We start from the raw sequence: 26,318 nt of genomic DNA, 5'->3' as shown, positions 1-26,318 counted from the left end.
TACCGCCCCGGGGCAGCGAACGGCTCCGCCTCTCCGGGCGAAAGGCGGCGGCGGCGGCGGCGGCGGGTCCGCTCCGCTCCGCCCTCCCGCTTCCGGCTGGGCTCCCCGCTGCCGGCCGGCCGGGCGGGCCGCGGTTGCTGCCGCCGCCGCCGCCATGTTGTTGCGCAGCGGCTGGCGCCGCCTGGCGCTAACCCCGGCGCTGAGGCCCGGGCACCGCCGGGCGGGCAGCGAAGTCGGGGCGGCGGCGGCAACGGCAACATCACCGCGCTACGAAGTGGTGGTGATCGGCGGGGGCCATGCGGGGACGGAGGCGGCGGCGGCGGCCGCTCGCGGCGGGGCCCGCACGCTGCTGCTCACTCACAGGATCGGCACCATCGGTACCGCCGCGGGCGGGGGGGGGGGACGAGGGTCCCGCGCGGAGCCTCGGGTCTCCCCGCTAAGCTGGGAGAGTTTGGGGGGGGGCCGTGGCGGTGAGGGGGTTGTCCGTGTGTCCCCTCCGCAGGGGAGATGTCCTGCAACCCCTCCTTCGGCGGCATCGGGAAGGGACACCTCATGAGGGAGGTGGACGCCCTGGACGGGCTGTGCGGCCGCCTCTGCGATCGCTCCGGGGTCCACTACAAAGTGCTGAACCGCGGCAAGGGCCCGGCGGTGTGGGGGCTCCGCGCCCAGATCGACCGGGGCCGCTACAAGGAGACGATGCAGGTGAGAGCGGGCGGGGGGGGGAGGTTAAACGCGGTTCTGTGGAGAGACCCCGCGGGCCTGAGGTCTCCGGAGGAGGAGGGAGGAGGCTGCCTGCCGCTGCTGGCAGATATATATATATATATATAAATATACACACAGTCTGGTAAAATGGGCAGCCACTCTGAAACGGGAGTGGGGGTGCAGTCGGAGAAAGTCGAGAGCAACGACCAGCTTGAAAACACAGGTTTATTTCCAGGGAATTTTTTTTTGTGTGCGTTTGTGCACTGGAGTACTAGAAGGAATTAGTCAAATCTGAAGTACTAGGATAAACTACAGAGGACGATGTGGGGGTGGGGGGTGTGACATTTTCCTATCAAACCTAGCCACCTTTCTGTTTAGTAGTTTAACGCAGCGTAAATTGTCGGAGCTCAGCATAGTTTAAAAAATTCTTTAGTGTTTTACATACGGGTCAGGCTTCATGACCAAGTAGTTTCTTTTGAGCTCAAATTTAGCTGTGAACACCTGATAGATCAGGATAGTACACTAACCGAGTGTCTGCCAAGTGGGCTGGTAAGAAAGGAATAGGGAAGAGGGTGACATATGTTTTGGAAATCAGCGGGGTTTGGGACCGCCCGTGTGTCTCAACTTCCTAGATTTTTGCAGTAACTCCTTTCATGACAGAAAGAAATCCTTAACACGCCACTGTTGACAGTTCGTGAGGCATCTGTGGAGGATCTTCTCTTGACAGAGCCGGAACCAGGCCATCCTGGGAAATGCCAAGTCACAGGAGTCGTCCTGGGTATGTGCTAGTAACTCGGTAAGCATCTTCAGTTACTCTACACTAAGAAGCGGCCTTTGGGGTAAATGTTTCAGATTCGTCAGTGAGAAAGTTGAATTAGCCGGTAGAGGTGATTTAGGCCGAGTGTGAACGAAACTAAGTTAATATGTGTAATACAATGAAAAACGTACCTGGATTGATAGGTTATTGGGAGGTTACGCAAGTTTAATGTTCTTTGGGCTAGTGATACTGAATTCTATGCTGTGTTTTGGGATTTTATTTGGGAAATGGCGTATGCTGCCGACAACGTTACGGGGGAGTGGTGTCCTGTTACTAATAGACTCGTGCTTTATATTACCCCTTGCTGTTCTAGTAAACAAGCTTTCCGAAATGAAGGCCTGGATAGGAATTTTTGCCAGGAGTGGGTTTTCTGTGTTAGGGGTAACATGCTTAGGAATAAGAAAAATACAGGAATAATTACATGCTGCTTATTGCAGTTATTATTATTAATGCTTTTATTATTGAAATGCTGATTTGTGAAATAATAAAAGATGGATCAACCCTCAGTGAACACTGTTAGTCTAGTTTTAGACAGAAGCACCGGAATACCAGGGCTTTGTTGATACTAAAATACGCGCATCTCTGAAAACTTGCTGTTTCAGGGGATGGGAGCACAGTACATGCTGGGAGTGTTATCCTGACCACCGGTACGTTTCTGAGGGGTATGGTCCTCATCGGACTGGAGATGCACCCGGCTGGGCGGCTAGGGGACCAGCCAGCCATTGGGCTGGCTCAGACTCTGGAGAAACTGGGATTCGCTGTGGGCAGGCTGAAGACTGGGACGCCACCCCGACTTGCCAAAGACACGATTGACTTCAGCGGTTTGGAGGAGCGTACAGCTGACAACCCTCCAGTGCCGTTCAGCTTCCTCAGCGAGGCTGTGTGGATCAAGGTGGGGTAGCACACATCAAATGCACGTAGAGCCAGGTGGGGAGCGGTTCCGGGAATGTCATGCTCAGAATCAGCTGGGGAGTTGATGGCTGGGAAAGGGAGCTGGGCTGTATTCATACTGGATGTGTTCTCACCCCAGCTCTAGAATAAGATTCAAATGTTGAAATTGGAGATTGTTAACAAGTTGTGACTAGGAAAGAGAAAGGATGGAGTTATCCACAGAGCTCAGAGGTGGCATGTTAACAGCAACTTCAAAGCAGAAGAAACTCAATTTTCCAAAGAAAATCCTGGAGAATGGATGGCGTTCTGTAGTTAAGCAGCACAGGATTAAGTATCAGGAGTTGATTTGCCCCAGAGCGTACAGGAATTGCAATAACCTCTTATAATTGGGGTAGGGGCGAAAGTAGTATCACTTCAGGTCCTTGCTATGTGTAGGAGAGGTTTTAAGTAGTTGAGGTGCAATGTTGTTACTATTTTGAATGTGAGTCTATTGATTCTTTTTCAGAAAAATCAATGAAATACTTGACATGGTGGGTTTTTTTCCAAACCTTGAATTTTCCGTGTTAATTGCAAGGTTTTGAGAGATTTCTTTTTTTTCTTCACCAAACTCTTTAATTGGCTGTTAGCTGTAGGGTCGGCACTTGCTCCTCTTACTTCAGAGCCTGGAATTCCTGTGGTTGATTTGAATGCTGTGATATAATCTGTTGCTTTAATCAGAATACCCATCCTGTAATTAGGAATACGGTGTACAGAATAGAGCTTGCATTCTGGACTCCTGAGTTCTGTTCTGTTCCTTGGTCTGCTTTTGGGCATGTTGCTCAAGCTCTCTGATTGCTCGTGTTCTGTCTCTACAGTGGCTATGACAGCACTACCCATCTCTCCGGGAAGTGAGAGCCAACTGTCATGGAAAAGCCCTTGGGAGATCTCAGAGTTGTTCAGTAAGAGTACAGTGTTGTGATGGGATTAACTTAAAGTGAGCTTTGGCCTCTTTCAGCCAGAAGATCAGCTGTCATGTTACCTGACTCACACTACCCTGAAAGCCCAGGAAATTATCCATGATAACCTCCATCTGAACAACCATATAAGGGAGACAACAAGGGGCCCACGGTAAGTGTGTGGCGTCATGCAAGGGTCTCAATGGCACGAGCTGACAATCTGTCTGAAACTGTGGGTCTCTTCCTGCTTTGCTTCTGGAAAGAGATTTTTTTTCTCAATGTCAGGTGGTGCTCATGGCTATTCACTGTTGCAGGTACTGTCCCTCCCTCGAATCAAAGGTTCTGCGCTTCCCAAACCGGGAACATCAGGTGTGGCTGGAGCCCGAAGGCTTGGAGTCCAATGTTATTTACCCCCAAGGCATGTCGATGACACTGCCACCTGAGCTCCAGGAGCAGGTGATCAAATCTGTCCCAGGCTTGGAAAAAGCCAAGATGTTACAGCCAGGTGAGGGGGGGGTGAAGAGTTTTAAATCTACTTGTTGTACTGGTTGCCAGTTAAAAATACCAGATTTTGTTTAGGGCATAGCAAAACAAAGGAAATGTGAAACAAAATTAATTCTTGGATGCAGGGCTTTTTCCTTGGTTGTTTTTAAATTGTAAATAAAGGTGATAATGTAAGTCGTTCTGCCCCAGTGATTGCCTTTGCTTATAAATAGGGATGTTCAAAATGCCTCCCGTAAGATCTGTCTCATCGTTTGTCACAGGCTATGGGGTGCAATATGATTTTTTAGATCCCCGTCAACTGACTGCTTCTCTCGAGTCTCGTCTTGTTCAGCGCCTCTTCTTTGCAGGCCAGATAAATGGCACTACAGGCTATGAAGAAGCTGCAGCTCAGGTGGGTGAATCTGATCGTGTATACTCAGCGCTCAGAAAGGAGTATTGCCTTGGCATTTGTCTTTGATACGCAGTCTTGCTAGGCCCATCTTGTGGTAGTGAGCTGTTCTTCCTTTTGTTGCTCACCCCAATTCCAGGCTTGCCCAGCTATTTTCACTTCTAGTATCTACAGTTGCTGTTACTGAGATTGCAGTAACAAAAGTAATTGGAAGCACTGTCAAATGTTTCAGCATGGAGACTGTGCAACGGGTATAATTGAAAACATCTGGGAATTGTCTCTAGTCACGTCAGCAGGGGCCAAGAAGCCCTTCAGACACTGGTAGTATCGCAAGAAAGAAACTGCCTAGATTACTAGCACAGACTATCGCATTTTCGAGGGTACAGTTTGCCACATGAGTCTTTGGAGGCAGATGTGCTGATACTTCAGCCACGAAGAGACCGATAAATGTTTTTTTGTTTTGCTTTCTGTCTGCCCAGGGTGTGATTGCTGGGATCAATGCTTGCCTACGGGTTCATGGCAAGCCCCCTTTCATCGTCAGTCGCACCGAAGGCTACATTGGTGTCCTGATCGATGACCTTACCACTCTGGGCACCAGCGAGCCATACCGGATGTTCACCAGCCGCGTGGAGTTCCGCATGTCCCTCCGGCCTGACAATGCCGATGCCAGGCTCACCCACAGAGGTATTTTATTATGGTGGCTCTTGCAATGAGCAGCCCTGCCCGGTTGGAGACCTTTGTCTCACGTGCCATCTGTCTCTGCAGGTTTTGAAGAAGCTGGGTGTGTGTCACAGCACCGATACGAACAAGCAGTTAAGATGAGAGCTGCTTTAGAGGATGGAATTGCAACGCTAAAATCCCTTCAGTTCAGCATATCCAAATGGTCCCAGTTAATACCAGAAATTCCCTTCAGTACCAGTCGAAGGTCACCTGTCAGGTAAAGGTTACAGCTGAAGCTTTCCGGCCTGACCTACACTTGCTTTGGCACATCTGGCTATAGTGGTTTCACAGCATTTGTCCATCCTTCCTGAAGCCATCAGTACTCCAGGATTCCAGCTTTATCACCTTCAGGGGACAGACATCTGATGTTTGCCTATAGACTAAATTCGACGTTGGTGTTTTTACTATGCCACGTTTCCTGGTGCTGATAGAGGCTCCCAAAGCAAGGGGGTACTCCACTGGTCCAGACAGTTCTTGCTGCCCTTATTGAGAGCGTCGCCCAAGTGGCGACACTTTTGCAGTGGGCTGCTGCTTTGCTGAAAGCTTGATAAAGCAGCGATTGATTTCGGGCTAGTGTCAGATGGTAGCTTTTCTTGTACACAAAGGCCTTTGCTTCCCTTACCCGTCCTTTATCTCACCTTATCTTTTCTGTTCTTTTAAATCGGTGACTAAGACCTGGCTGACTCAGTCTGTGGGAAGGGTTCCCCTTACCTTGTCCCTCCTATCTTGCTGTTCATTTTTCATAAAGAGCTCCTCTTCAAGAGTTTAACAGCTCTTCTGTGTACTGAGAGGACATAGCAGGGAGGTGAGCTTGGCTCTGCAGTTGTTCTGGCTTATGCTGAGATCTTAACCAGTTTGAACTGGGAACAGCTGTAAATCTGCCTTACGCAAGTGACTCCTTCCTACCATAAAAACTTACTCTTGTTCTCCACAGTGCCTTTGACATCCTTCAACATCCGGAGGCCAACATGGAGGTTCTGGCAAGGGCTGTCCCAGAGCCCCTGGGAAGACTTGCTCAATGGAGAGAACTGGCAGAGAGATTGAAAATAGAAGGTAGAGTACAAGGGTTAGGATCTCTTAGTGGGATCTGTGTACGTTTTGTTCAGTAAGGGGAGAGCCAATCCATTCATCCCAGTGTGTTTCATGTTGCTGCTTAGTGAAATGAAACACCATTAGCAGAGCATGCACCTTTTACCACAGGCCACGGCCCTATGCAAGCACCTGCGTTTCACTTTGTGGGGTGAGATCAACTATTCATGTTCACTCCTGGGTTTTTCCTCCCTCCTTACTGCTCTGTCAAATAGACCGTCCTTTCCTGGGATGAGAGGGAAAGCCAACCCGTGTATCTTAATTCCTGGAGGAAACGTACCTCCACCATGGTGTTAATTAAAGAGTATGACTTCTTCCAAAGTAGGAATGCAAATTAGGCTCTTTAGTCTGTGAGGTTGGAAACTTCCTTAGGAGCTTTTGACTCTCGGTGGAATTGCTCATTCTGCTTCCAAGAATTCTTGCAAGTGACCTGTTTCACATGAGTACCTATATCTGGTTGTTTTGTTTCCCTGATCTTCCATCACAGCTGCTTACGAGTGGTGTGTAGTCAATCAACAGCAGGAAATAGAAGAAGTGCGTCGTGATGAAGCCCTCCGACTGCCAGAGGACCTAGATTACTTTGCCATTGATGCATCGCTCTCCACAGAGGTGCGGGAGAAACTGGACTCTAACCGTCCACAGACGGTAAGATACTGGGCCGCGGCAAGGTTGAGCAGCAATGAAATCCCTTCTGTGTCTTCCCAAGGGACATGGGGGGGTGAGGAGAATTGGGGAAAGGAATACCCACAGGTTTTGATCTCATTTCTCACTAGCTCCAGTGTGTAGGTTTGGTTTTGGTTAACTTGTTCCTGTTCCCGTACGCAGATTGGTGCAGTCAGCCGCATCCCTGGAATTACACCAGCTGCTATCGTTAACCTGCTGAGATTTGTGAAAACCAATCATCAGAAGACAGAGAAGCTAAAAGCTTTACGTCCGACTGGAAAGGTTACCGGGGAAGAGGTACTCGGAGAAAGCAACTTCCCAAAGACAGATTTCAGCCAGAGTACCTTTGTTAAAACACCTTTGTAGAGAAGCGTACCCCTCCTGCCTGAGTACATGCAAGATCACCTGTGCTCGCAAGCCTCTTCACGGATAAAGCCCGTGCTGGCTGGATCCAAAGCAGTTCTAGTTGTGTCCTGTGGCAGTGTCACTGAGTAGAACAAAGATGACGAATGCGCAAGCCTTAAGTAAATGCTCGGGAACCGAAGTACAGCCTGTGATTTTGCCAATCCAAATGAAAAGATGGGAATTGCTTTTACAATTCCACGCATTTGGAAGCTGTCGGTCAAAATCTGTTCTAAAGCATCTTGGAAAGGACAGTGTTTTGTGCTTCTGAAATGCGTAAGAAATGTTACTGCGCTGAACCCACGGCAGCACAGGAGGATTTGAGCTGGGAAGCGTGTTCCATTGACTTCAGTGCTTGTGTTCATAGCTGTGCAGTGACTACGCGCAGTCTGATGTTTTAGTGTGACGTCAGCCAATAGGCAACACTTGGCTATGAAAATGTGTGCCATGCGTATTTAAACTTACGTAGGAGACCGATTGAATGTAAATGCTGTATCCTGGGGTGGTTTTTTTTTTTCTCCTTTAAAATAAATAAATCTTGAAACTTGCTGAAGAGCTTGGTTGTCACTTGGCTTTCAGTAGAGCCTTGGCAGTTCGCAGGGTCACAATTCACGCAGGTGAGCGGGGTGAGGTGCGCTACAGAGGTGGTGGAGGCAGCTGGAGTCAGAGTGGCTGCCCAGGTCGGGGTGCTGAGGAAGGCGGGGGGGCGTGTCGAAACGTGCCCCAGGAACCTCGGCTCCGGGCGGTGTGGTGGTCCAGGGGAGCAGGACCAGGGGTTTCTCATCAGCGCTGGTCCCGCAGCTGGCAGTGATACGACTTCCGTCTGAACGAGGTACGCTCTGGGCAGTCAGTTTGTCGTGTGCCATTGAGAAACACTAAATTCAGGCCATTGCTGCGCACCTACTGAATCCTTGCCTGACTCGGGCAGCAGTCTCTGATGCTAGCCCCATTTCTGAACATCCTTTGGATTGCCTGGGCGAACGGGCTCGGGAGTAAGTTTTGTTGCCGTTAAATCATAGAATCATTGGGGTTGGAAAAGACCCTCAAGATCATTGCGTCCAACTGTAAACCATATTTATATATAGTGCTATCATTTTGAAATCATGATCCTGGACTTTTCTCTGTCTTTCTTGCTCTGGGTGAGCGGTTCGTTTCGTGTCCAGAGAAGGGAGTCAGAGCAAATCCTTTTTGTTGACAGAGACCCTGTCACGCAGCAGGAGGGTGGGCAGAGCTTACAGCTTGCTTTGGGGCAATCACCTGCCCGCCCCAAAGCATCTCCCTGTCAGCAGCTATTGGCTTGTACGGAACAGCGTTAGAGACAGCAGCTGTAGGTCAGTTCGTGTCAGAACGGCTCAGAAAAGCTAACGTGTATCTGCCCCTTTATGTCTGTGGCCTATTTCCCTTTCAGCTTTGTCGGCTCGAAGAATTCAACCTTGTAAGCCTTAAGTTTAGCGTAAGGAAGGCAGCTACGCTTTCTGCGGTGAAACTCGGGCTCCAGGTATGGGGCTCTTGAAATTCCAGCGATGTGAACCCAAAGAAGCCCTGAACCCTGGGCCTCTGCCTATTCAAAGCAGCGGAGCTTCTGGTCAAGAAAGCTTCATGCTTTCTTCACTGCGTTATCTTTGTATTGTGTTTGGTTTGGATGTACCTACGTCTGTAAAAACTTAGATCTAGGTTTTTCCAGAGGAGGAAGGAAGCCCTATTGACACCTTCATCCTCTCAGTTGTAAGCAGATCGTGCAGGCTCAGATCTGCGTTTCCTGGTCCTTGTCAGCAGTTACTTCACAGGAAAACTGTTTCCAATGCGTGTCTTGAAAGGCAAGCCCATCGCACCCTGCTACAAAAGCAAACAGGTTTTCCTCAGCTTTCTGTGCTGAATTTATTTCTGTGCTACAAAGGCCTTGGTTCTGGTCTCACGCACCCCAGTGTAAATCAAAGAGTGATTCCCCTGAGCTGGGCTGCACCGAAGGAAAAGCAGGGGTGGGCTTTTGCTCTTCTTACTTTTAGCAATTTAATAACGTGCAGCCGTGGTCTAAGAGTTAGAAAGGGGAGAGAGAGTTAGTTAACTCGGGGAAATGGAAGTCAGAAGCGCATGGATGCATTGCTTTCCAGCAGATCTTTTGTAACAACTGCTCTCTGTATTTCAGCGTGAAGCAGGTCTTGGGCCACTGGTGAGCTCCCCTGTGAAGACAGGGTGTCCTCTGTTCACGTACGGCGGTTAACGATGTCCATATTTGCTGAAACGGAAAACCTGGCACCCGCACAAGTTTGAGGACTGGCTGTTCTTCAGGTATTAGTTTCATGCATATAGGACTTGCCACAACATCTTGTGCTTGTCGTACAGTTCTTGTTCGAGATGACTTTTAAAGTAAAATCACTCGTTTTGTTAAGAAAACCGAGCACGGGAAGGCTAAATAATCTCCTGTAAATAGCACGGGCAGGTAGGATGCAGACATCTGCTTTCTAACTGCACTGGGGATTTGTTACAAGGCCCAAGGTTTTGTTTTCTCGTGAAGACAAAGCGAGCGTAGACCCTCACGGGTCCTGGGGTCTCGCTAAGGCCGACAGGATGGGAAGGGCAGAACCGGAGGAGCCTGCCTTTAACATGGATGTCTGCTTGCTTTTCCTTGGCTGTGCGGTCAGGAATGGCAGTTTGTGCTCCTGTAATCCTCTCTGCGACCGGGCAAGCAGGGAGGGTCGGATGCGTGCTGAGGTTGGCCTAACTCGTTGCATGTACCATGGGTCTTTGTGTTCCCTGTTTCGATGTGAGTCTCTCGGTTTTTTCCCTCCTGCAGAACACAGGTCTGGTGATCAGCAATGTTCCCCAAGCCAAATTTCCTCAGATCTCTACCATTCTACCTCGTACCAGATTTTTCAGGACAACTTTCCTATTCTAGTTTTCATTTTATATGGTATTTGGGACTGCCCAGTTTCTTCACCTTTTCTTTATTTCTGCCTGGAAGATGAGAGCAAGAGAAAAATGGGAAGACATTTTATGCGAGGAGACGCTAGAAGCTGTCACCACCCAATCTTTGATGGTCTCGGTGCTGCTGGAATATCGCAGGAGTGGCTCGCCTTTTAGTCCCCCGCTTTGCTGGCCCTCGCAAGCACGGATGTGCCTCCTCGTTGAGCATTGCCCTGGCACTTTGGTAAGTAACGATTTGCACTTGCAGTCATTTTAGATGCTGGGGGGGGGATGGTTATCAGCTCTGATGCCTGCACCTCCTCAGGTTGTGCTCCTCCGGCCGGTGACAGGTATCTCAAGATCCCGTTTAGTGGATGCAGGAGGAATCTGCTGTCCCCTGGGAGCTGCCCTTTCCACCGGGGAGGTGCTCTCCCCCTCAAACCATGGCCTGTGGTGCTCAGAGTCCTTCCAGGTGTTTGTTACCGTCTCTTGCCGTGGCTTCACAGGGCTAGTGAGAAAGAAAAATGCGTCTTTCCCCTCTTGCGCTGAAAGTTAGCGGCGGCCAGAGCATTCAGCTGGAAGAGACACTTGCTTTGCAATTGCGATTACAAAAAGGGCGGAGGAAACGGGATTGATTCTTGATCTATTGCCTTGACGACAGGGATGCTTTGGGGAAACAAAACTTGTCTCTTTTTTTCTTTCTAAACTGCTGTGCAGGCTTAACCCTGCAGGTGTAAACTCTGAGGGGGGAGAGAGCTGTGGGGTCCCATCGGAGGCTCTCGGGCTCCACAGTCACCATCACGAAGTCACCGTACGCGGTGCCGGGACCTTGACCCCCCCGCCCTGTGCCAAGGAGTGCGGTAGCGGCAAATCTTCTAGCCTGAAAACTGGAGGCTGCAACTTCTTTGCAGACTTAATCCTAGATACTTTGACAGCCTGTGATACCTCCTTGGGGTGCTCTGCTGTGACCCACAGGCTCGGAACAGCTCTTTGTCCCCAACTTGCCCATCTGTGTCCCTACAGAGCCAGCACGTCCCCGCTGCGGGAGCGGATCTGCACGGCCACCACGGGAGAAACGTGGTTCAGCCGAGGCCGGTGCTGCGGTGGAGACGGGAGGAGGACGAAGCGACGGGCGAAGGCGTCCGCGTCTCGCGTCAGCTGCAGCTCCCTGCGCAAGCCCCAGGAGACACGGTTTTTAGGCAACCCTGGGGACCGGTAAGCACACGCCGTTCTCGTTCCAAGCGACTTGGCGCTTGATGTGGTTAACTGAAGAGCAGGCATGGAGCCAGGAGGAAAATGAGCTCACTCTGGGCCTTGCAGGGCAGCAAGAAGGGAGGGGAGCTGACAGCCGGCTCGTGACCAGTCTCCTCGGTTGCGATTTTAGGTGGCTGAACTTGAAAATCGCTGCGCGTGGCCGGGCGGTGGCTTGCGTCACAAGCGTATGGGATTTTTGGAGTCACGAGTGAAAAGGCTGCTGCGGGTGAGTACGGCTGAGCTGGCCCCTTCAGCGAGGTTTTTGTCCTTGTCCCGCCGCGCCTCGCGGGACTTTGGCCGGGTGACCGCGGGCCGGCGCGGTGACGGTGGCCCCGTGATGGGCGTCGGGCAGGAGCTGGAAGCGGCTGGACCGGACGCAGAGAGGTCACGTCGTCGCACGCCGCGATCTCACTTCTCCTCAGGTGTGCAGAAATCCCCGGGATTCCGGCCCAGAAACGAGTTGCGGGAATTACCCCCGCGAGGAAGCGACTGCAGCGGAGCTGGGGGTTGCGCTTTCCTTTCCCCGGTCCCTGTGCACACACCACAGCCCCTCCTTCTCCCAAAAATTGGGGTATTGCCATCCAGAAAAGCACTTTAGCAGCAGACTACATAATATTAGGTATTATTACTAGAAGTAACAGTCAAGTAGGAGCAAACCTATAATTACACCTAAATTCACCTCCTCTTTTTTTTCCTCTGGGAAAGGCTATTTAAGGGCTTGTTTTACACAGAGACAACTCTTAACGCCAAACAAGCCTACACCTCTTTCTCCAAAATACCCATGTCCTGTTAGCAGAAACCACAGCCCAGCTTATAAAACCAAATATTTGCTAAATATTTACTAACAGTAACTAAATATATAGTAATAAATAACATAATATTATATAAAAATACTAAGTAATTAACAATAACTAAATATTTAGTCATTTGGGGTGGCGTTCACTCTATTTACTAAGGAATTAGCTTAGAATCCGCCTTCAAAACAGGAACTGCGGATTTTTAAGTCTGGCAACTGCAGTAATTTTAAAAAAGAGAAAGCAGGCACCTTATTAATTTCTGTATGCATGTATATATGTTATAATAAATACATGTACGTATGTGTGTGTGTATACATAGATACACACACACATATATCAAAGAAAGAAGTGGGAGTTTTGCTGAAGAGGTGCCCAGGTGGCTGCAGATAAGCAGAATCTGAAACTTTCATTTAAGTTAGAGCCCTACCTGCAATAAAACCCTTCCTGGAGGGGAAGGTTGTCTTGCCTTTCCATCGCTGTGCGGGTTTGGAGTCGGCTGCCTCACCAGCTGCCTGGCTGCCCTGAGCCCTGCGGAACAGGGACCCGCAGTGGGAAAATGTGGCTCTTCCCCTTCATGTCGAATAATCCAGATTTTACTGGGCTGAAAGGGAAAAAGCGACTGCTGCCGGCAGGGCTCCGCGTTAGGGGTGAGCTGGCTCCGGTTATTTCCAGTGACTACGTAATATGAAAAAAAGAGCGTGTTAACCCACAGACTTGTGTTTGCGCCGGGGCTGAGCTAGCAGATAGTCTTGCCGAAGGACGACCGGGTTTCTGGCCTGTTTTGCTCAGAAGAGCCAGGAGAAAGCCCTCGCAAGGTTATGTCAGCACAGGGAGGGCAGACCCAGCACCGCGGCATCCTTGGAAGCGTGCCTTTGGGCCGTGAGGGATGCTGCACCGCTGAAAGCTTACCTACCTTCAAATCGGTTTGTGTTTTTAAAGGAAGAAGTAAACAAAACCTGCACAAATTCAGAGCTGTGAAGCACAGGCACGGCTCCTTGGCAGCCCGGAGACGGCCCGCAGGAGAATTGCACTCCCATTTATTTCCACATTTCCTCCATACTTCACCCAGCAGCTTTTGAGGAAAACATGTGTTTAACTGTCACCTTATCAGCGCAGAGAAGCTAGCAGATTGGAATTATGTTGTGTAAATACTTGAAACATAAAGGATTCAAGAATTACTGATAGGCAGCCAGAGAAAGTAACCTCATTTTAAAAAACAGGCAGGCAATGATGTAATTGATTTTTAACACAGAAATAATCTGAAGGGACTAAAGAGGGTTCAAGAAAGCCTTAAAACCCCCACAGCTTCTGTGTCTTGGAAACCAATGCGGTTTTGCCATCTACCAGGTTTTCCTTCAGCTCTTTTGCACCCTGGGTGTTCCCTTCTTCCTCCTGAAGTGGTTTCGGCTTTCCCCTTGGTAAGCAGTAGGCGCGTTGCAGGAGAGACGATAATTTCACCTAATGTTATTTATTTTCCACAGTCACAGTTTATTCTTCTGTTTAGCTTATGGTTTGGCTATTGTTTAAGATTTGCAATTTCAGAAGGCTGAATTCCTAGACAGAAAGCACTCTTTGGTGCAGTCAAGCAACATGAGGAATTTGAGGACTTCAAAATGATCATCATAAACTCAAAGGTGCTAATACTGTCAGGAATTTGCAATTTGCACTGAAAGGCAAGAGAAAAAAACTCTCGTAGAACCAGGCTTCGGGTAGAGCAGCCACTCTGAGCAGGACCTCAGAGAAGCACAAACCATAGAGGGACTGGGGAAAAAAAAAGACGACCGGCTGATCAGCAAAAGAAGATGCATTTTAGATCCAGGAGCAAACAGATGAACTGAGACTTGGGAGAAGTCAAGCCGAGTTGGACCTCGCAAAGGATGTTAAACAGCTGGTGAGGAGTTCTGCAGCCACCTCCACAAAGGTAGGCAAGGGAAAGGAACCGTGTTGTTTTGAAGGAAGCACAGAGCAAAACTCATCCCGGGTCGCCTGAAACGTGGGCAGCAGGCGGGGAAAAAACAGGCGAGCTCAGCCAGCACCGCAGTGAAGAGGCTTTAAAAATAAGTAAGGCAGGCTCAGCCTCCACCCTTCACAGCAAGTAAGGCTCCTACGCATGCCCACTTCAGGGACCAGCAAAAATGGATGTTGCGTGTCTCAGGTTGCTCTTTGTGATCCAGACTGAATTTATGCTGTTCTTAAACAGATGTTGAATTATTTAGCACCGCTGAGGAAAAGGATATCCCTCTACAGTACAAAGCTTGATTTGTTTCTGCATGGTTTTGTCTTGACCAGATTTAAAATTGAAAATATGCATTGAGAAATAATCAGTTATTTGACTCAGTCTGTCAATACCTTTTGACATACACTGAGCCAGCTCCAATCAGAACCTGAATTAGTCTTTCACCTGCAATTTCAGTAAAATTAACTATTCCAGTTACTAGCCTTGCACAAGCTGGTTTGAGATACAATAATTAAAATACCTTGGGGTAGTAGCCTGAGCAGAGCTCATTTTATTCCAGCCTAAAACATTCACCTAGGGAAACAAAACTGAGCAAGAAGTTACTCAGCTACAGCCGCTACAACTCTGCTGCTCCATTTCCCTAGGCAGACCAGGCTTTGCTGTATCCGAGTCCCCAAATACCTCACCGCATGCATTTTTGGAATATTTCTGTGGACTAAAAGCCCTCCAGACTTCCAAAGCATGCATCATCAACTAGAAAGGGAATTACTTTTCAATCTTCCAGCTCCCCAGTGCCACCTTCAGCAGTAAAACTCAAAAAAGCTTAAATAAATTTAGTATTCTAGCCTGTTTTCTGCCTTTGTAGCTAGCTACATCACCACAGCAGTCTGCTTTCACACTTCTGTATAAACATCACCAGCACTGCAGGACAGTATGGAAAGAGTTAAGGACAGCTGTAAAAGTTGCTTAAAGAAATAAGCAGTCAGAAGACAAATACAGTTCTCCAACTATTAACGTTTATTAAAAGTTTGACCAAAGTAGTTTTATTCCCAAGTTTTGTTTACAAAAGTCTAACAATTTCCCCAGGTAGTCAAAGATTAATAAAAGAACTGAGATGGCATTGCATTAGTGCATAGAAAGCAAAACTGGTCTACAATAGTAAAAAAAGAGAGAAAAAAACCCCAGAATTTGTGTAAAATTGAGGTTTTAAATACTTGAAAGCAATTGCTAGTATCGCAGGCAGAGCATTCCCAAGTGTCTATTTGTTTTTTACTGCGTACAACGTAAACGCGTTAGCTGCAACAGATAGCGCCTGTTCCTCTAAGGCTTCAGCGTTTTTCTCCTACAGAGGCCCGGAACTACGCCGCCGACTCTCGCGCCCCATCGGCTGGGCCGTTTTAACATGAAACATCCTCCCAGGCGGCTTTTTCAGCCGCCAGGCTGTGCGGTTTTTCTGATCTACGCCCAGCTGATCAGAAGAAAATGGCCTCTTGAAAGAGCTGCGCTGCCTGCCTTCAGCTGCTGCCCTTCCTTCAGCTTCCGCTTGTTAGGATCAGAGACACTTCAAACGCCTAACGCTATTTCAAACCTTATTTTGCCTTAAGGCTTCAGTCTGAATCAGTTGCTTATTACAAGGTAATTTCCAAACTGTAACGGAGCAAGTACAGCCAGCTGAAGACAACACTGTGCGAAGAGGACAGAGGAACTGCCCGCAGACTGGATATTGCGTATCCAGACCGCGGCCAGCCAAACCAAACATCCTGCACCTACACGGGAACGTGCGAGAAATCGAACAGGCACAAGCAGAGCTGCGCTGAAAACGCCGTCTGCGCCAAAACCGTTTTCCTTTTCATCCAGATTAGAACTTTGCCCTTCGCTGAACCAGTTTGGCCAAAGTCTCTTGGCAAAAAGGCAGCAGTTTAACGGAACAGCATGCAAAGATTTGCAAAATACTTTATAGCTTTATTATGGCAACAGTACACCTGCCTCAACTTTAAAGTTATGTACTTCCTGTTGCCTTGGGGATAACTAACAAACCTTTAGCAGTAGAATTTAAGAATCACGAGGAGATTCCTTTACTGAATTCCGTAGTCTTCTACAGAGACTGAAGCGCTCTAGCCCTCGCTTCCGCTGTACTCAGTACATCTGTACCTTCAAACATGGTGTGTAATGCTCCAAGGTTTTACTGTAGTTAAGACACAGAAGGTGAGCAGAAAAGGAGAAAAGATCCAACCAAAGCAAACAAACAGCATGAAAATAATAGCAGTTCAGGATTATCCAGGCATATCCAAGCAGTACAGATATGTTACAAGTTCCTGCAGAGCAAGCACATAGCTGAAGAAGGAAAGGAAAACAAACAAGAGAATATAGCTGTTACAGACAGAACAAACATACTGGTGTCATGGAACAATAATCCTTCAAAGATACTGAATTCTTTTTGAACTGATGTGGGGATACTGTGGGGAAATGATGTTAAAGGTTAGTAAAACAGCTGCATCATTATGCAAGCCAGATCTGATTATCCATTAACTGCTTGTCTCCATTTACCAATTCAAAGCAAGACTTTTGTTCTGCAATCCCCATTTATTACAGCTGGTATTTCTTATAGCCCAGAATGTTTTTCTTGGATTATTTATCTAGGAGTCAATAGTAATCTTTTGGACTAGTTACCCAGTTCCACTTCAGCCAACTGTCTGAACCGAATCTTCAACCCCATTGTTAAAAAGGGAGCAAGTATACGGTCCCGCCATGTCATTTGGTGCTGACATAGCAGCGCGCATTGATCACATCGCTCTGGGAAATGCACCAGTACGTTCTCCAAGCAGGCATCCTAAAAACATCCTTGACCCAAAGTTCAAAAATTCAAAACCATCAAGCAGGACAGGTGCCTAAACACCATCCTGTTGAAAAGTCAGTGGAAACACCTGCCAGTTTCTCTCCCAAGCTTTGTTCTTGAAATAAAAACCGAGCAAGCAGCTGTAATGGTGGGTCATTCAGAGATTGCCCAACAAGCATCAAAGCATCCTTCCGAACAAAATTTGGTTTTGAAACTTAGCTATTGAATGTCTTACTATATATTAGAAAGCATTTAGATATAAGTGTTTCATCTTGAAAGATCTACACAACAGTTAATCAGTTCCCCAGAAAAACATGTTTCTGCTAACAAGTACAAAAAAAATGTGTATGAGACTTATGGGAAACTGAACACTTGATTCTTTTGTTTATGCTTTTTCAAGGTTAAATGTGGTTTTGTTTACACTATTTCTTTTTCCCCAATATAAAGTTTTCTCGGCTTACTCATACTCAGTGCATCACAGAATGCACCAAAATACCAAAACTGTTACTTGTTATTTGTGCTATCCAATCTAGAAACTATCTTTAAAGAAGAAAGCACCATAGAAGTAAATTTTTTTTAAGGCTTAGATCAGTTAAAACTAAACCTGCAGCTGAATTCCGCTCTACTCTTCAGAAACAACAAATTTTGAGTATTTGCTTTGCAGTTTCTGAACACCCTCAAGTAACATTCATCCTTTCTGATCCCACCAGGGCTGTATAGCGGTTTTTCTATGAACTTAACGTTAACCCAAAGAACACAGAGACGTAGCATTGAACTTTTGTTTTAATGGTCTCAAATTCTGTGACAGATTTTTGGTCAAGTTTCCATTTTAAAAAATTTATCGATTTTAAAGACTAATAACTTAAACTGCCACGAAACAAATGGTCCACAAACATTCCTTTCCTTCTGAAGCTTTTACGATGCATTGTAATCATTAACCAGTCTTTTACTATTAAACTTAAATGGCCAATTGAGACAAACAGTTCTGAGACCGTTCTTCCACCACTGATTAAGACCGAGGTGGCAGCTGATGTACAGAATTTTCATTTAGCCTTCTGGGCCTTCTGGGCAGACTTTGTGACCTTGCCAGCTCCACCAGCCTTCTTGTCAACTGCCTTGATGACACCAACAGCAACCGTCTGTCTCATGTCACGCACAGCAAAACGACCTGAAAACAAGAGCATGTTTTATGACTTTTGTCTAGGGCTACATACCCGCAAGCATCATCCGCACAGCAGCAACAGGCAACTTGGGCTAAGTGGGCAAACGCCGCTCTAGGACAGTGAACTGCCTGAGGCCGGGACAGATACATCGTTACCTAGAGAGTACCCCTGCAGCGCTGAAGTTTTGGTTCCGCTTCAAGAGTTTCTAATCAAGCCACAGCTTTTATAGCGATTTACAGAACACACTACATCCCCATACTAGAAATCGAGGAGTGTCTTTTCCAGAGCTCAGCATTAACACATTTTAGGAGATGCCTTACCGAGAGGAGGATAGTCAGAGAAGCTCTCAACACACATGGGTTTGCCAGGGATCATATCAACGATGGCAGCATCTCCAGATTTCAGGAATTTGGGGCCATCCTCCAGCTTCTTGCCGGAACGACGATCGATCTTCTCTTTGAGCTCAGCGAATTTGCACGCAATGTGAGCGGTATGGCAATCCAGCACAGGGGCATAACCAGCGCTAATTTGGCCAGGGTGGTTCAGGATAATAACCTAGAAAACCACGAAAGCTAAGTTAACGCTGGGATAATTCTGAATACTGATGTGTCTTACACAGCCAGGGCTTTCACGCAATTTGCTTCAAGCAAATACATCTCAGAACACAAGTCTACGTCACTTTATAGCTTAGCCTACTAGTAAGAAAGAACAAAACTAGCATTTCACAATCCACAGCTAGGTTTCAAACACCTTCGAACAGCTGCAAAAATTACCTGTGCAGTGAAGCCAGCAGCTTCCATTGGAGGATCGTTCTTGCTGTCCCCAGCAACATTGCCACGGCGAACATCTTTCACAGACACGTTCTTAACATTGAAGCCAACGTTATCACCAGGCAGAGCTTCGCTCAGGGCTTCGTGGTGCATCTCAACAGATTTTACTTCAGTTGTAACGTTGACAGGGGCAAAAGTAACCACCATCCCTGGCTTCAGAACACCAGTTTCCACACGGCCAACTGGTACAGTACCAATGCCTACAAAGGGAAAGCAACATTAGTAATTCAGCTCAATGAATACATGCCCTTACAGGAAAAAAAAACACTTGAGGCAAGTATTCTACATTCTCTGCTTTAAAAAAAAACAGCTCTCAGGCAAACAACTGTATTTCTGTCCCACGCACTACCTGTTGCTGGCAAGCGAGAAGCGTTACAGAGAACACATACCGCCAATTTTGTAGACATCTTGAAGAGGCAGACGCAGAGGTTTGTCAGTTGGACGAGTCGGTGGCAGGATACAGTCCAAAGCTTCAAGGAGGGTGGTTCCACTGGCATTGCCATCCTTTCGGGTAACCTTCCATCCCTTGAACCAGGGCATCTGGAAAAAAAAAAAACAAGCCGAGGCATAAACCATCTGCTGATTTTAACAGTACAAGGCTAGAAAAGACCAAATGGCTTATCTTAGCATTATCACAGTACGCTATTGCAGAGTAACAATTTGTGAAGGGCTGGGATTTCACTTTTGACCTCAACACTTCCAAACATAACTATTAAAAAACATGTGCATTTTACTATTGCATAATTTATCTCAATAATCCTCCTAGTTTCATTGCTTAACGTAAACGAATGTCAAACCTACGTTAGAGCTAGGCTCCAACATGTTGTCTCCGTTCCAACCAGAAATTGGCACAAAAGCTACAGTGTCTGGGTTGTAGCCAATTTTCTTGATGTAAGTGCTGACTTCTTTGACAATCTCTTCATATCTCTTCTGGCTGTAAGGTGGCTCAGTGGAATCCATCTTGTTGACACCAACAATCAGTTGTTTTACACCTAGAGTGTAGGCCAGAAGGGCATGCTCACGGGTCTGCCCGTTCTTGGAAATACCAGCCTCGAACTCACCAACACCAGCAGCAACGATCAGGACAGCACAATCAGCCTTTGAAAAGAAAGAAAAAACCCCCCTCATTATAATGCTTGCACATGTGCCAAGGTATTATGGGAACCCCTCCCCCCCCCAAACAACCAACCAAGGAACAACCTGTCTGAACTCCCGAAATCCTTAGTTCCATTTACATACCTGAGAAGTTCCGGTAATCATGTTCTTAATGAAGTCTCTGTGTCCAGGAGCATCAATGATGGTGACGTAGTATTTGCTCGTTTCAAATTTCCACAGGGAAATATCAATAGTAATACCACGCTCACGCTCAGCTTTCAGCTTGTCCAAGACCCAGGCGTATTTGAAAGAACCTTTGCCCATCTATGGATTAAAAAAAAAAAAGTTTAGTTTTTCCCTGCCTTTTTTTTTTTTTTAAAGAATGATAGGTATTTGCAGTTAGTTCAGCAGAATCACAGACTGGGTAAAGAGCAAAATCCAAGAATAGTAAGTGGTTTAATGCTGAAAAATGTTGCTGCTCGTAAAACAAGCAACAAGATACACTTGGCACTAGTAGTGAGAAATACCAAACGTTTTCTGTTATTTAACCTGTTGACAGTTTAGCCCTCTTGACAGCTTGTTAATTGCCCTAACACATCTTTACGAGAGATCTCTTGAGCCTAAGCCCTACTATCAAGTGTCCTCTACAAATTTAAGTTCTCTTACTAATGCAATCCCTGCGATAATCAACATTTTAACTGCCACTCAGCCCAACATTTGCTACGTTTCATTCTGCGATGTGCTTATTAAGTCCTATGCTGTTATTACACAGAAAAACCATGCTCAGTAAGACTTTCTATAGGCTCAAACACCAAAATCCATAGCCTTCTCATTTTCAGAAGTAAATCTTATCAGAGCAACTTCTTTAATGTTATCCTCGGCTACACGTAAGCAAAGACTGCAGCTGGGAACTCCACTTAAGTTACGATTCCAGGCGTAATTACGCAGACGTAGCTTTAGACTACTTTTTTTCCCCCCCCTCGCTCCACGCTTCCCAGCTTGAGCTTCGCCAACTAACGTAATGGCGGATTCAACGCTTTGGCGCTTGTTCAACCACGGGGACAACTGCAGCCTGACCGCCGCCCCGTGGCCACGCAACACTCACGCCCTTGTTCGGCTACTGGGGCAGCTGCAACCAAACCGCCTCCCTCTGGCCGCAAAACGGTTTGCGACTTCAGTATCGCAACTCGGCCTCTCTCTTTACGCGTTCCCGCCTGAAGGAATTTCGCGGGACGTCACCGGCCCACGCACCTCAGCGGCTTCCTTCTCGAACTTCTCGATGGTCCTCTTGTCGATACCACCGCATTTGTAGATGAGGTGGCCGGTGGTGGTGGACTTGCCAGAATCGACGTGGCCGATGACGACGATGTTGATGTGGGTCTTCTCCTTTCCCATTTTCGGATGTTAGTCAAGTTCTTTCTTTCGGCAGAAAGAGAATCGACACCTGGAAGTTTCCCCAGGGGAAAATAAATAAATAAAAAAAAACCAAACCCCCCCACGGGTTACGCCTCCCGGAGCGATCGCCCCCCCCCCCCGCGCCACTCGGCGGGAACCCGGCGGCCATGGCGGCCCGGCCGGGATGGAGGCCCCGGGCCCGGCCCCGCCCCGCCGGCAGGGCAGGCCAAGGGAAGGGAAGGGAAGGAGGGGCGAAGCGGGCGGGCGGGCGCCGGCCGGGGGCCCCCGCCGCCGGCCCGCCCTCCCGCCCCTCGGGTCGCCCCCTCCCCGCGTCGCCCCGCCGCCGCCTCCGGGCTCGAGTTGCCGGCGGCGGCCGGGGAGCGGGCCGGCGGGCCCGGCGGGGCTGACGGGCAGCGCGGAGGGCGGGGCCGGCCCGCTCCTTTGTGTGACTCACCCCGCCCGGGCCGCCGCGTCCTCCATTTTGTGGAACTGGCGGCAGGCAGGGAAGCCGAGCGGCCATTTTTTTTTTTTTTTTTTTTTTAATAACTCGTGCTCCGTTCTACACCCCCCCCCCCCCCCGCCACGCACCGCGCGTCCCGGCCCCACCATCCCCCCCCCCCCAACACACACACACCCGCGGCAGGGTCCTCCCCCCCCACCCCGCACCGGCGTGCCCACGCCGCTCCCCGTCCCGCAGCCCTGGGCACAGCGAGGACCGTGTGGGATGGAGGAGGACGATGCGCCGCCATCTCCCCGGCGTGCGCTTTCTCTCCCTCCTCTCCCTCTCCCGCCCCGCTCCTCCTCCTTCCCCCCGCCCCCCCCCAAGCCCCCACGGGTGCGCCGTGCCCCCGGCCCGGCCCCTCTTCCCGGCCCCGGCCTGCCCCGCGCGGACGCGCCTCACCTGCGAGACGGCGTCGGCGGCAAACCCGTAGCGAAAAAGACCGACGGCGTGAGCGCCGCCCCTTATATAGCCTGGCCAGGGGGGAGGCGGGGCCTGAGGGACACGTCACCACTCCCGGCGGCCCCGCCGACACGCCCCCGCAGCCCCGCCCTGGCGGCTGCGCGGGCAAAGGGCGCTCCCCGCCCCCCCATCTCCCCCGTCCCTGAGGCGGCGACCGGGGAGCGGGACCGGGACCCCCCACAGCCGTCGCGCCGTGGAGCGGAGAGCGGTCCGGGGCGGCTAGCGGGGGCCGGTGGAGCGGAGGCGAGCCCTCCCAGCGGGGAGGACCGATCAGCGGCCGGGTGGGACCGGCGGGAGCAGGCCGCCTTCCCTGAGGTGGAGCGGAGCAGCACCGAAAGGCGCGGGGCGGGGGGGGAACCCCGGCCCCTCCTGCGGCCTGGGGGGGGGGTGACGGGTGTGAGGAGAAAGCGTCACGCGTTGCATCATGGCCCGGTGCAGCGGCTAAAGAAAGGCCCTGGGGAATCGTCCCAGGCCAATTAATGGTGTTTCTTGTTAGGGACGCCGAAGAACGCGACCGGGGAGTTACGGTGACTCGTGCTTAGGGCTACGGAATGGAAGACATCCCCCCCCCGCCCCGAGTCGGGTCCCCCAGAAAGAGAGCTGGGGAAGGAGGCGGGGGAGAGCAGGAATTTCAGGATGCTTATTACTTTTTCTGATGTAACAGCAGCGTTTGGCCTTTTTTTAAAAAAAAAAAAAAACCAAACCCAAACCCACAAGTTTTTTCTTTCTTTCCATCAGAGAACAAAAGTTGACTGGGAAAACTTGGGCACAAAAATACCAATCAAGGCGGACGCACCTGAAGCAAAGACGCAGCAAGGTGCGAACGTGTCAAAGAGAATCACTTAAGCATTTAGGATACACGGCTTCTGTGTAAGAAACCCAAACTGCGAGAAGTGCCCCCATGCTGTATTTTCACACGAGAAAACTGGCAGCCCTAGCAAATTATTTTTGAAAACACGGCAACGAGCAGTCACAGAACAGCTCACAACATCAGAAACAAAAGCCCTCGTGATTCCCATGGATTGTTCTCTGGTTTACTCGTTCCTAACCGATGTAAGAAAATCCACCAACTATTCAATATTTCCGATACCTATTCAAGTGAAATTAAGCTGAGAAGCTGAACAAATCTCTGTGTTTGTTCTTTTAAAATGATCTGCAAAGGAAACAAAGCTACATACTCCATTTTCTTCAGGTACCTTATGTGCCTGCGTTAGAAACAGTTACTTACATATAGGCAACTATAATCCCATTCATTTGTTGGAATGCTCTTCAGATTGCAGTTGTAAAGCATGGAAATAGCTTCTTGGTCAAAAAACCAAACAACAACAACAACAACAACAAAAAAAAAAAAAACCCCAAACCCCACCATCTCATGCATCTACTCATTCACTTGACTCCAAGTTTCTCTAGCTGAGATACACCCAGCATCACAAATTCACTACCATAAAGGGCTGTAAACTCCATATTTCATGGACTGATATAGAACTGAAGTGTTTCCACAATATCTGGTATTTTTTCACATGCAAAATTAAAAAAAAAAAAAAAATAGGGTGCATTTTGTAAAAAAAAAAAAAAAGGTGATTTGAGAGATGTCACGTTAGAGAAGATGCTGAGTTTAGAATACACCTTTTACACAAAAACTCAGTTTCAGAATAAAACCTGCAAAAAGGCTTCTTTATTGTTAAACTCACTGATTTTTAAGAAAGGAATAAAGTCATCAAGTTCTTTCTCTTCCCCTCCTATGTTTCTAGGCAGAGATTAGTGGCAGGGGCAGGGGGGAAGCTAGAGGTGGTTCAGCTTTCCTCAAAACTAACATTTGGGGGCAGTTATTAGTGAAGACACTGCATATGAAGACAAAGTAATTGAAGGGCAGGAAAAGGGAGGTGGATCACTTTCTGGAAATGGAAACGCATTACCATAAATTGATTTAGTGGCTCGGGTTGAGGACCAAAGGGTGATACTTGGTACAAAAGCTGAGCAGCACTTCTCGGGTCTCCTATAAAGCAAAGACTGTTTGTAAACACAGCTAAAAAGCTTTATTATTCAGGATGGTTTGAAGTTAGCTTCTAAAATGTATATCTCAGTAGGGGGTATTTTTAATGGACTGATCTGTCAAAGTATCCATTCTCATAAAAAGGTAGTTTAACACTTTCCAAATGTAGTCAATGACTTGTGCCTCAACAGGGAGAACGGAAATGTGTTCCTGATTTCTTACATGGCCCATACTAAACTGCACATTTCTTTTTTTTAAGGACCTTTTTTTTTTTTATAGGACTATTTCATAAATAAAGGCATTTAGAACTATGTATTTCTTAAGATGGCAATTTCTGTGGTATGTACACAGCTGAAAGCTATGAAAACTGACTTTGTTGGACCAACTTTTAACCACGGTCCTAGTTCAAGTCTACAACAGTTGCTTTTTTCCCCTCCATTCCTTTAATTGAGTTTTCAAAAGAATTTTATTATTTCCTCTTTAATCTGTCCAATGCATGCTTTTATTCTCTCAAAAACTAGTATAACTCTCATTGTCCATTCTATTAGCGGAACATTCCTATTATCAATCTCACAAATATTTATACAGCTGGGGAGCTTCAGATATATGAGTAGCCTCACATAATTCAGTGGAAATGCATTCTGAAGAACCCTCTCAGCCAACACAGATAGGCATACACTGGACTAAATCCTGTACGCAAATAGCCTGTTAAAAATTTTAGATTTTGTTCTTTTGGCAAAACTAATCTCTTTGATATGAAACATTTAGGAAGAAAGGGAGATAAGAGATTTCAAGAAGTCAAGGTCTTTCAGGCTTTGGAATAGTGCTTATTAAATCCAGACTGACTTCAGAAATAGGAGGACTTTGTGGGGGAAAATGACTCATTCTCCCTCGACCACTGGTGAGCATATGCTAAACTGAAATAACCTATGTCCACATATGTAAGAACACATAGAAGCGTTCTCTAAAGCATTTGTATTGTAGAAACCTATAGACGTGCTCGCTGAGCACCTCTGAAGTATTTTAACTCTCTTCCACATACATGTGGAAGTTGCATCTTTTTTGGTCAGATTCCTGCGCAAAGATGAAGGTAACTAGCGCTTATACAGCTATTTTAACTGCAATCAACAAGGTCATTCAGGAGTGTAAGCAAACAGACTTTATAAGCACAAGACTTTAAACACATCTGATAAATACAGTTTATCAAGCTCACTGTGTATGGAAGAGGCACTAGGATTTCTTGAGGGCACTTTCAGAAAGTACGATGGAAAAGCAGTCCAAAATTACCCATAGTAATTGGTGATTAGCAAAACCAGATTCCGGTACACAGCATTATTTGTAATACAGTTAACCTCCTACTGTGAAACGCTTTCTAATCCCTACGTTACAATTATCATTGTGTGTACAGTAGTCCAAATGTTCAGCATAAACTACAGCATGAGCACAAAGCTTTACTTCCATCTGTAAGTGTTCTTTAATGCATTGATTAGTAACAGAAATAAAAAGCATCTATATCTGTTATGAAATCCTTTTGCCTACATGATCCTAACACTTACTACCAGATTTTACAATCATCTGCTTAATAAATAAAAGAACAATTAATAGAATAATGGTGTTATTCATGTATGAAGAGATTAGACAGAAAACCTGCTTAAAAAAAAAAAAAAAAGAGGTTTAACTGAACAGGGTGAGGTAATCTAAACTAGTTGAAAAAAGCTTCTTTTGAAAGTTATTTAGCTCTGTAGTAGTAGCTGATATTTTTATATAAATGAAATTACTCGGTGAAAGGAAAAGACAACGGTAAATACACTTTAAGTTACTGTCTTAGGAGACAGCACAAAGTAAAACCCTCCATCCTTGGCAGTCTTTAATACTTGGACTGGATAAAGCCCTCAACAACCTTGTCTGATCTCATAGCTGGCCTTGCTTATTGTTTCAGAAAATAAGATCTTAGAGTAGGAGGTATAAGAGAGTGGTCTTCAGAACTATTGAGAATATTATTCGGATGAATAAGTGGCTACA

General features: G+C 47.6%; 3 protein-coding genes across 9 annotated transcripts; 2 read left to right on the top strand and 1 right to left on the bottom strand.

Moving 5' to 3' along the window:
• The first annotated feature begins 84 nt into the window (after positions 1-84).
• On the top strand, positions 85-7,664 carry MTO1 (mitochondrial tRNA translation optimization 1). The gene is given in 13 exon segments (XM_030036825.2): positions 85-377; positions 503-702; positions 1,363-1,480; positions 2,122-2,411; positions 3,405-3,517; positions 3,660-3,850; positions 4,110-4,240; positions 4,717-4,921; positions 5,003-5,174; positions 5,892-6,010; positions 6,534-6,691; positions 6,872-6,990; positions 6,992-7,664. Coding segments are annotated over 13 exon segments (2,190 nt in total). The 5' UTR covers positions 85-154; the 3' UTR covers positions 7,143-7,664.
• Positions 7,665-7,759: 95 nt separating this feature from the next.
• LOC115350812 lies at positions 7,760-23,864 on the top strand. 7 transcript variants are annotated; one of them, XM_030036799.2, is made up of 5 exons: positions 7,760-8,609; positions 9,258-9,400; positions 10,074-10,259; positions 11,039-11,230; positions 11,400-15,927. In XM_030036799.2, exons 3-5 carry the CDS (start codon positions 10,074-10,076, stop codon positions 11,865-11,867), a joined length of 846 nt encoding a protein of 281 aa, XP_029892659.1. In that variant the 5' UTR covers positions 7,760-8,609; positions 9,258-9,400; the 3' UTR covers positions 11,868-15,927. The 7 variants fall into 7 exon arrangements, with proteins under 7 accessions (XP_029892659.1, XP_029892648.1, XP_029892668.1 ...); XM_030036788.2 differs by having other exon boundaries at positions 7,760-9,551; XM_030036808.2 differs by lacking the exons at positions 7,760-8,609; positions 9,258-9,400 and adding an exon at positions 9,567-9,843.
• EEF1A1 (eukaryotic translation elongation factor 1 alpha 1) lies at positions 17,625-22,371 on the bottom strand. The gene is made up of 8 exons (XM_030036745.1): positions 22,244-22,371; positions 21,199-21,391; positions 20,092-20,271; positions 19,654-19,950; positions 19,242-19,392; positions 18,796-19,052; positions 18,343-18,577; positions 17,625-18,027 (listed from the first exon to the last, which is right to left on the bottom strand). Exons 2-8 carry the CDS (start codon positions 21,340-21,342, stop codon positions 17,903-17,905), a joined length of 1,389 nt encoding a protein of 462 aa, XP_029892605.1. The 5' UTR covers positions 21,343-21,391; positions 22,244-22,371; the 3' UTR covers positions 17,625-17,902.
• Positions 23,865-26,318: the final 2,454 nt, after the last annotated feature.

The sequence above is a fragment of the Aquila chrysaetos genome, chromosome 2 (genome assembly GCF_900496995.4).
Source record: "Aquila chrysaetos chrysaetos chromosome 2, bAquChr1.4, whole genome shotgun sequence".
NCBI classification, from domain to species: domain Eukaryota; kingdom Metazoa; phylum Chordata; class Aves; order Accipitriformes; family Accipitridae; genus Aquila; species Aquila chrysaetos.
The sequence above is the reverse complement of the archived record's forward strand: the minus strand, read 5'-3'. Positions and strand labels throughout refer to the sequence as shown.

Bases quoted from the DNA above. Each gene is read 5' to 3' on its own strand.
- LOC115350812 (XM_030036757.2), top strand. From the start codon at position 10,020: ATGGTATTTGGGACTGCCCAGTTTCTTCACCTTTTCTTTATTTCTGCC. The intron at 10,260-11,038 runs GTAAGTAACGAT...GTGTCCCTACAG, and splicing joins AGCATTGCCCTGGCACTTTG to AGCCAGCACGTCCCCGCTGC. The intron at 11,231-11,399 runs GTAAGCACACGC...TTGCGATTTTAG, and splicing joins TTAGGCAACCCTGGGGACCG to GTGGCTGAACTTGAAAATCG.
- EEF1A1 (XM_030036745.1), bottom strand. From the start codon at position 21,342: ATGGGAAAGGAGAAGACCCACATCAACATCGTCGTCATCGGCCACGTC. The intron at 19,951-20,091 runs GTATGTAAATGG...TTCTTTTCAAAG, and splicing joins TGATTACCGGAACTTCTCAG to GCTGATTGTGCTGTCCTGAT. The intron at 19,393-19,653 runs GTAGGTTTGACA...TTTTTTTTCCAG, and splicing joins TGTTGGAGCCTAGCTCTAAC to ATGCCCTGGTTCAAGGGATG.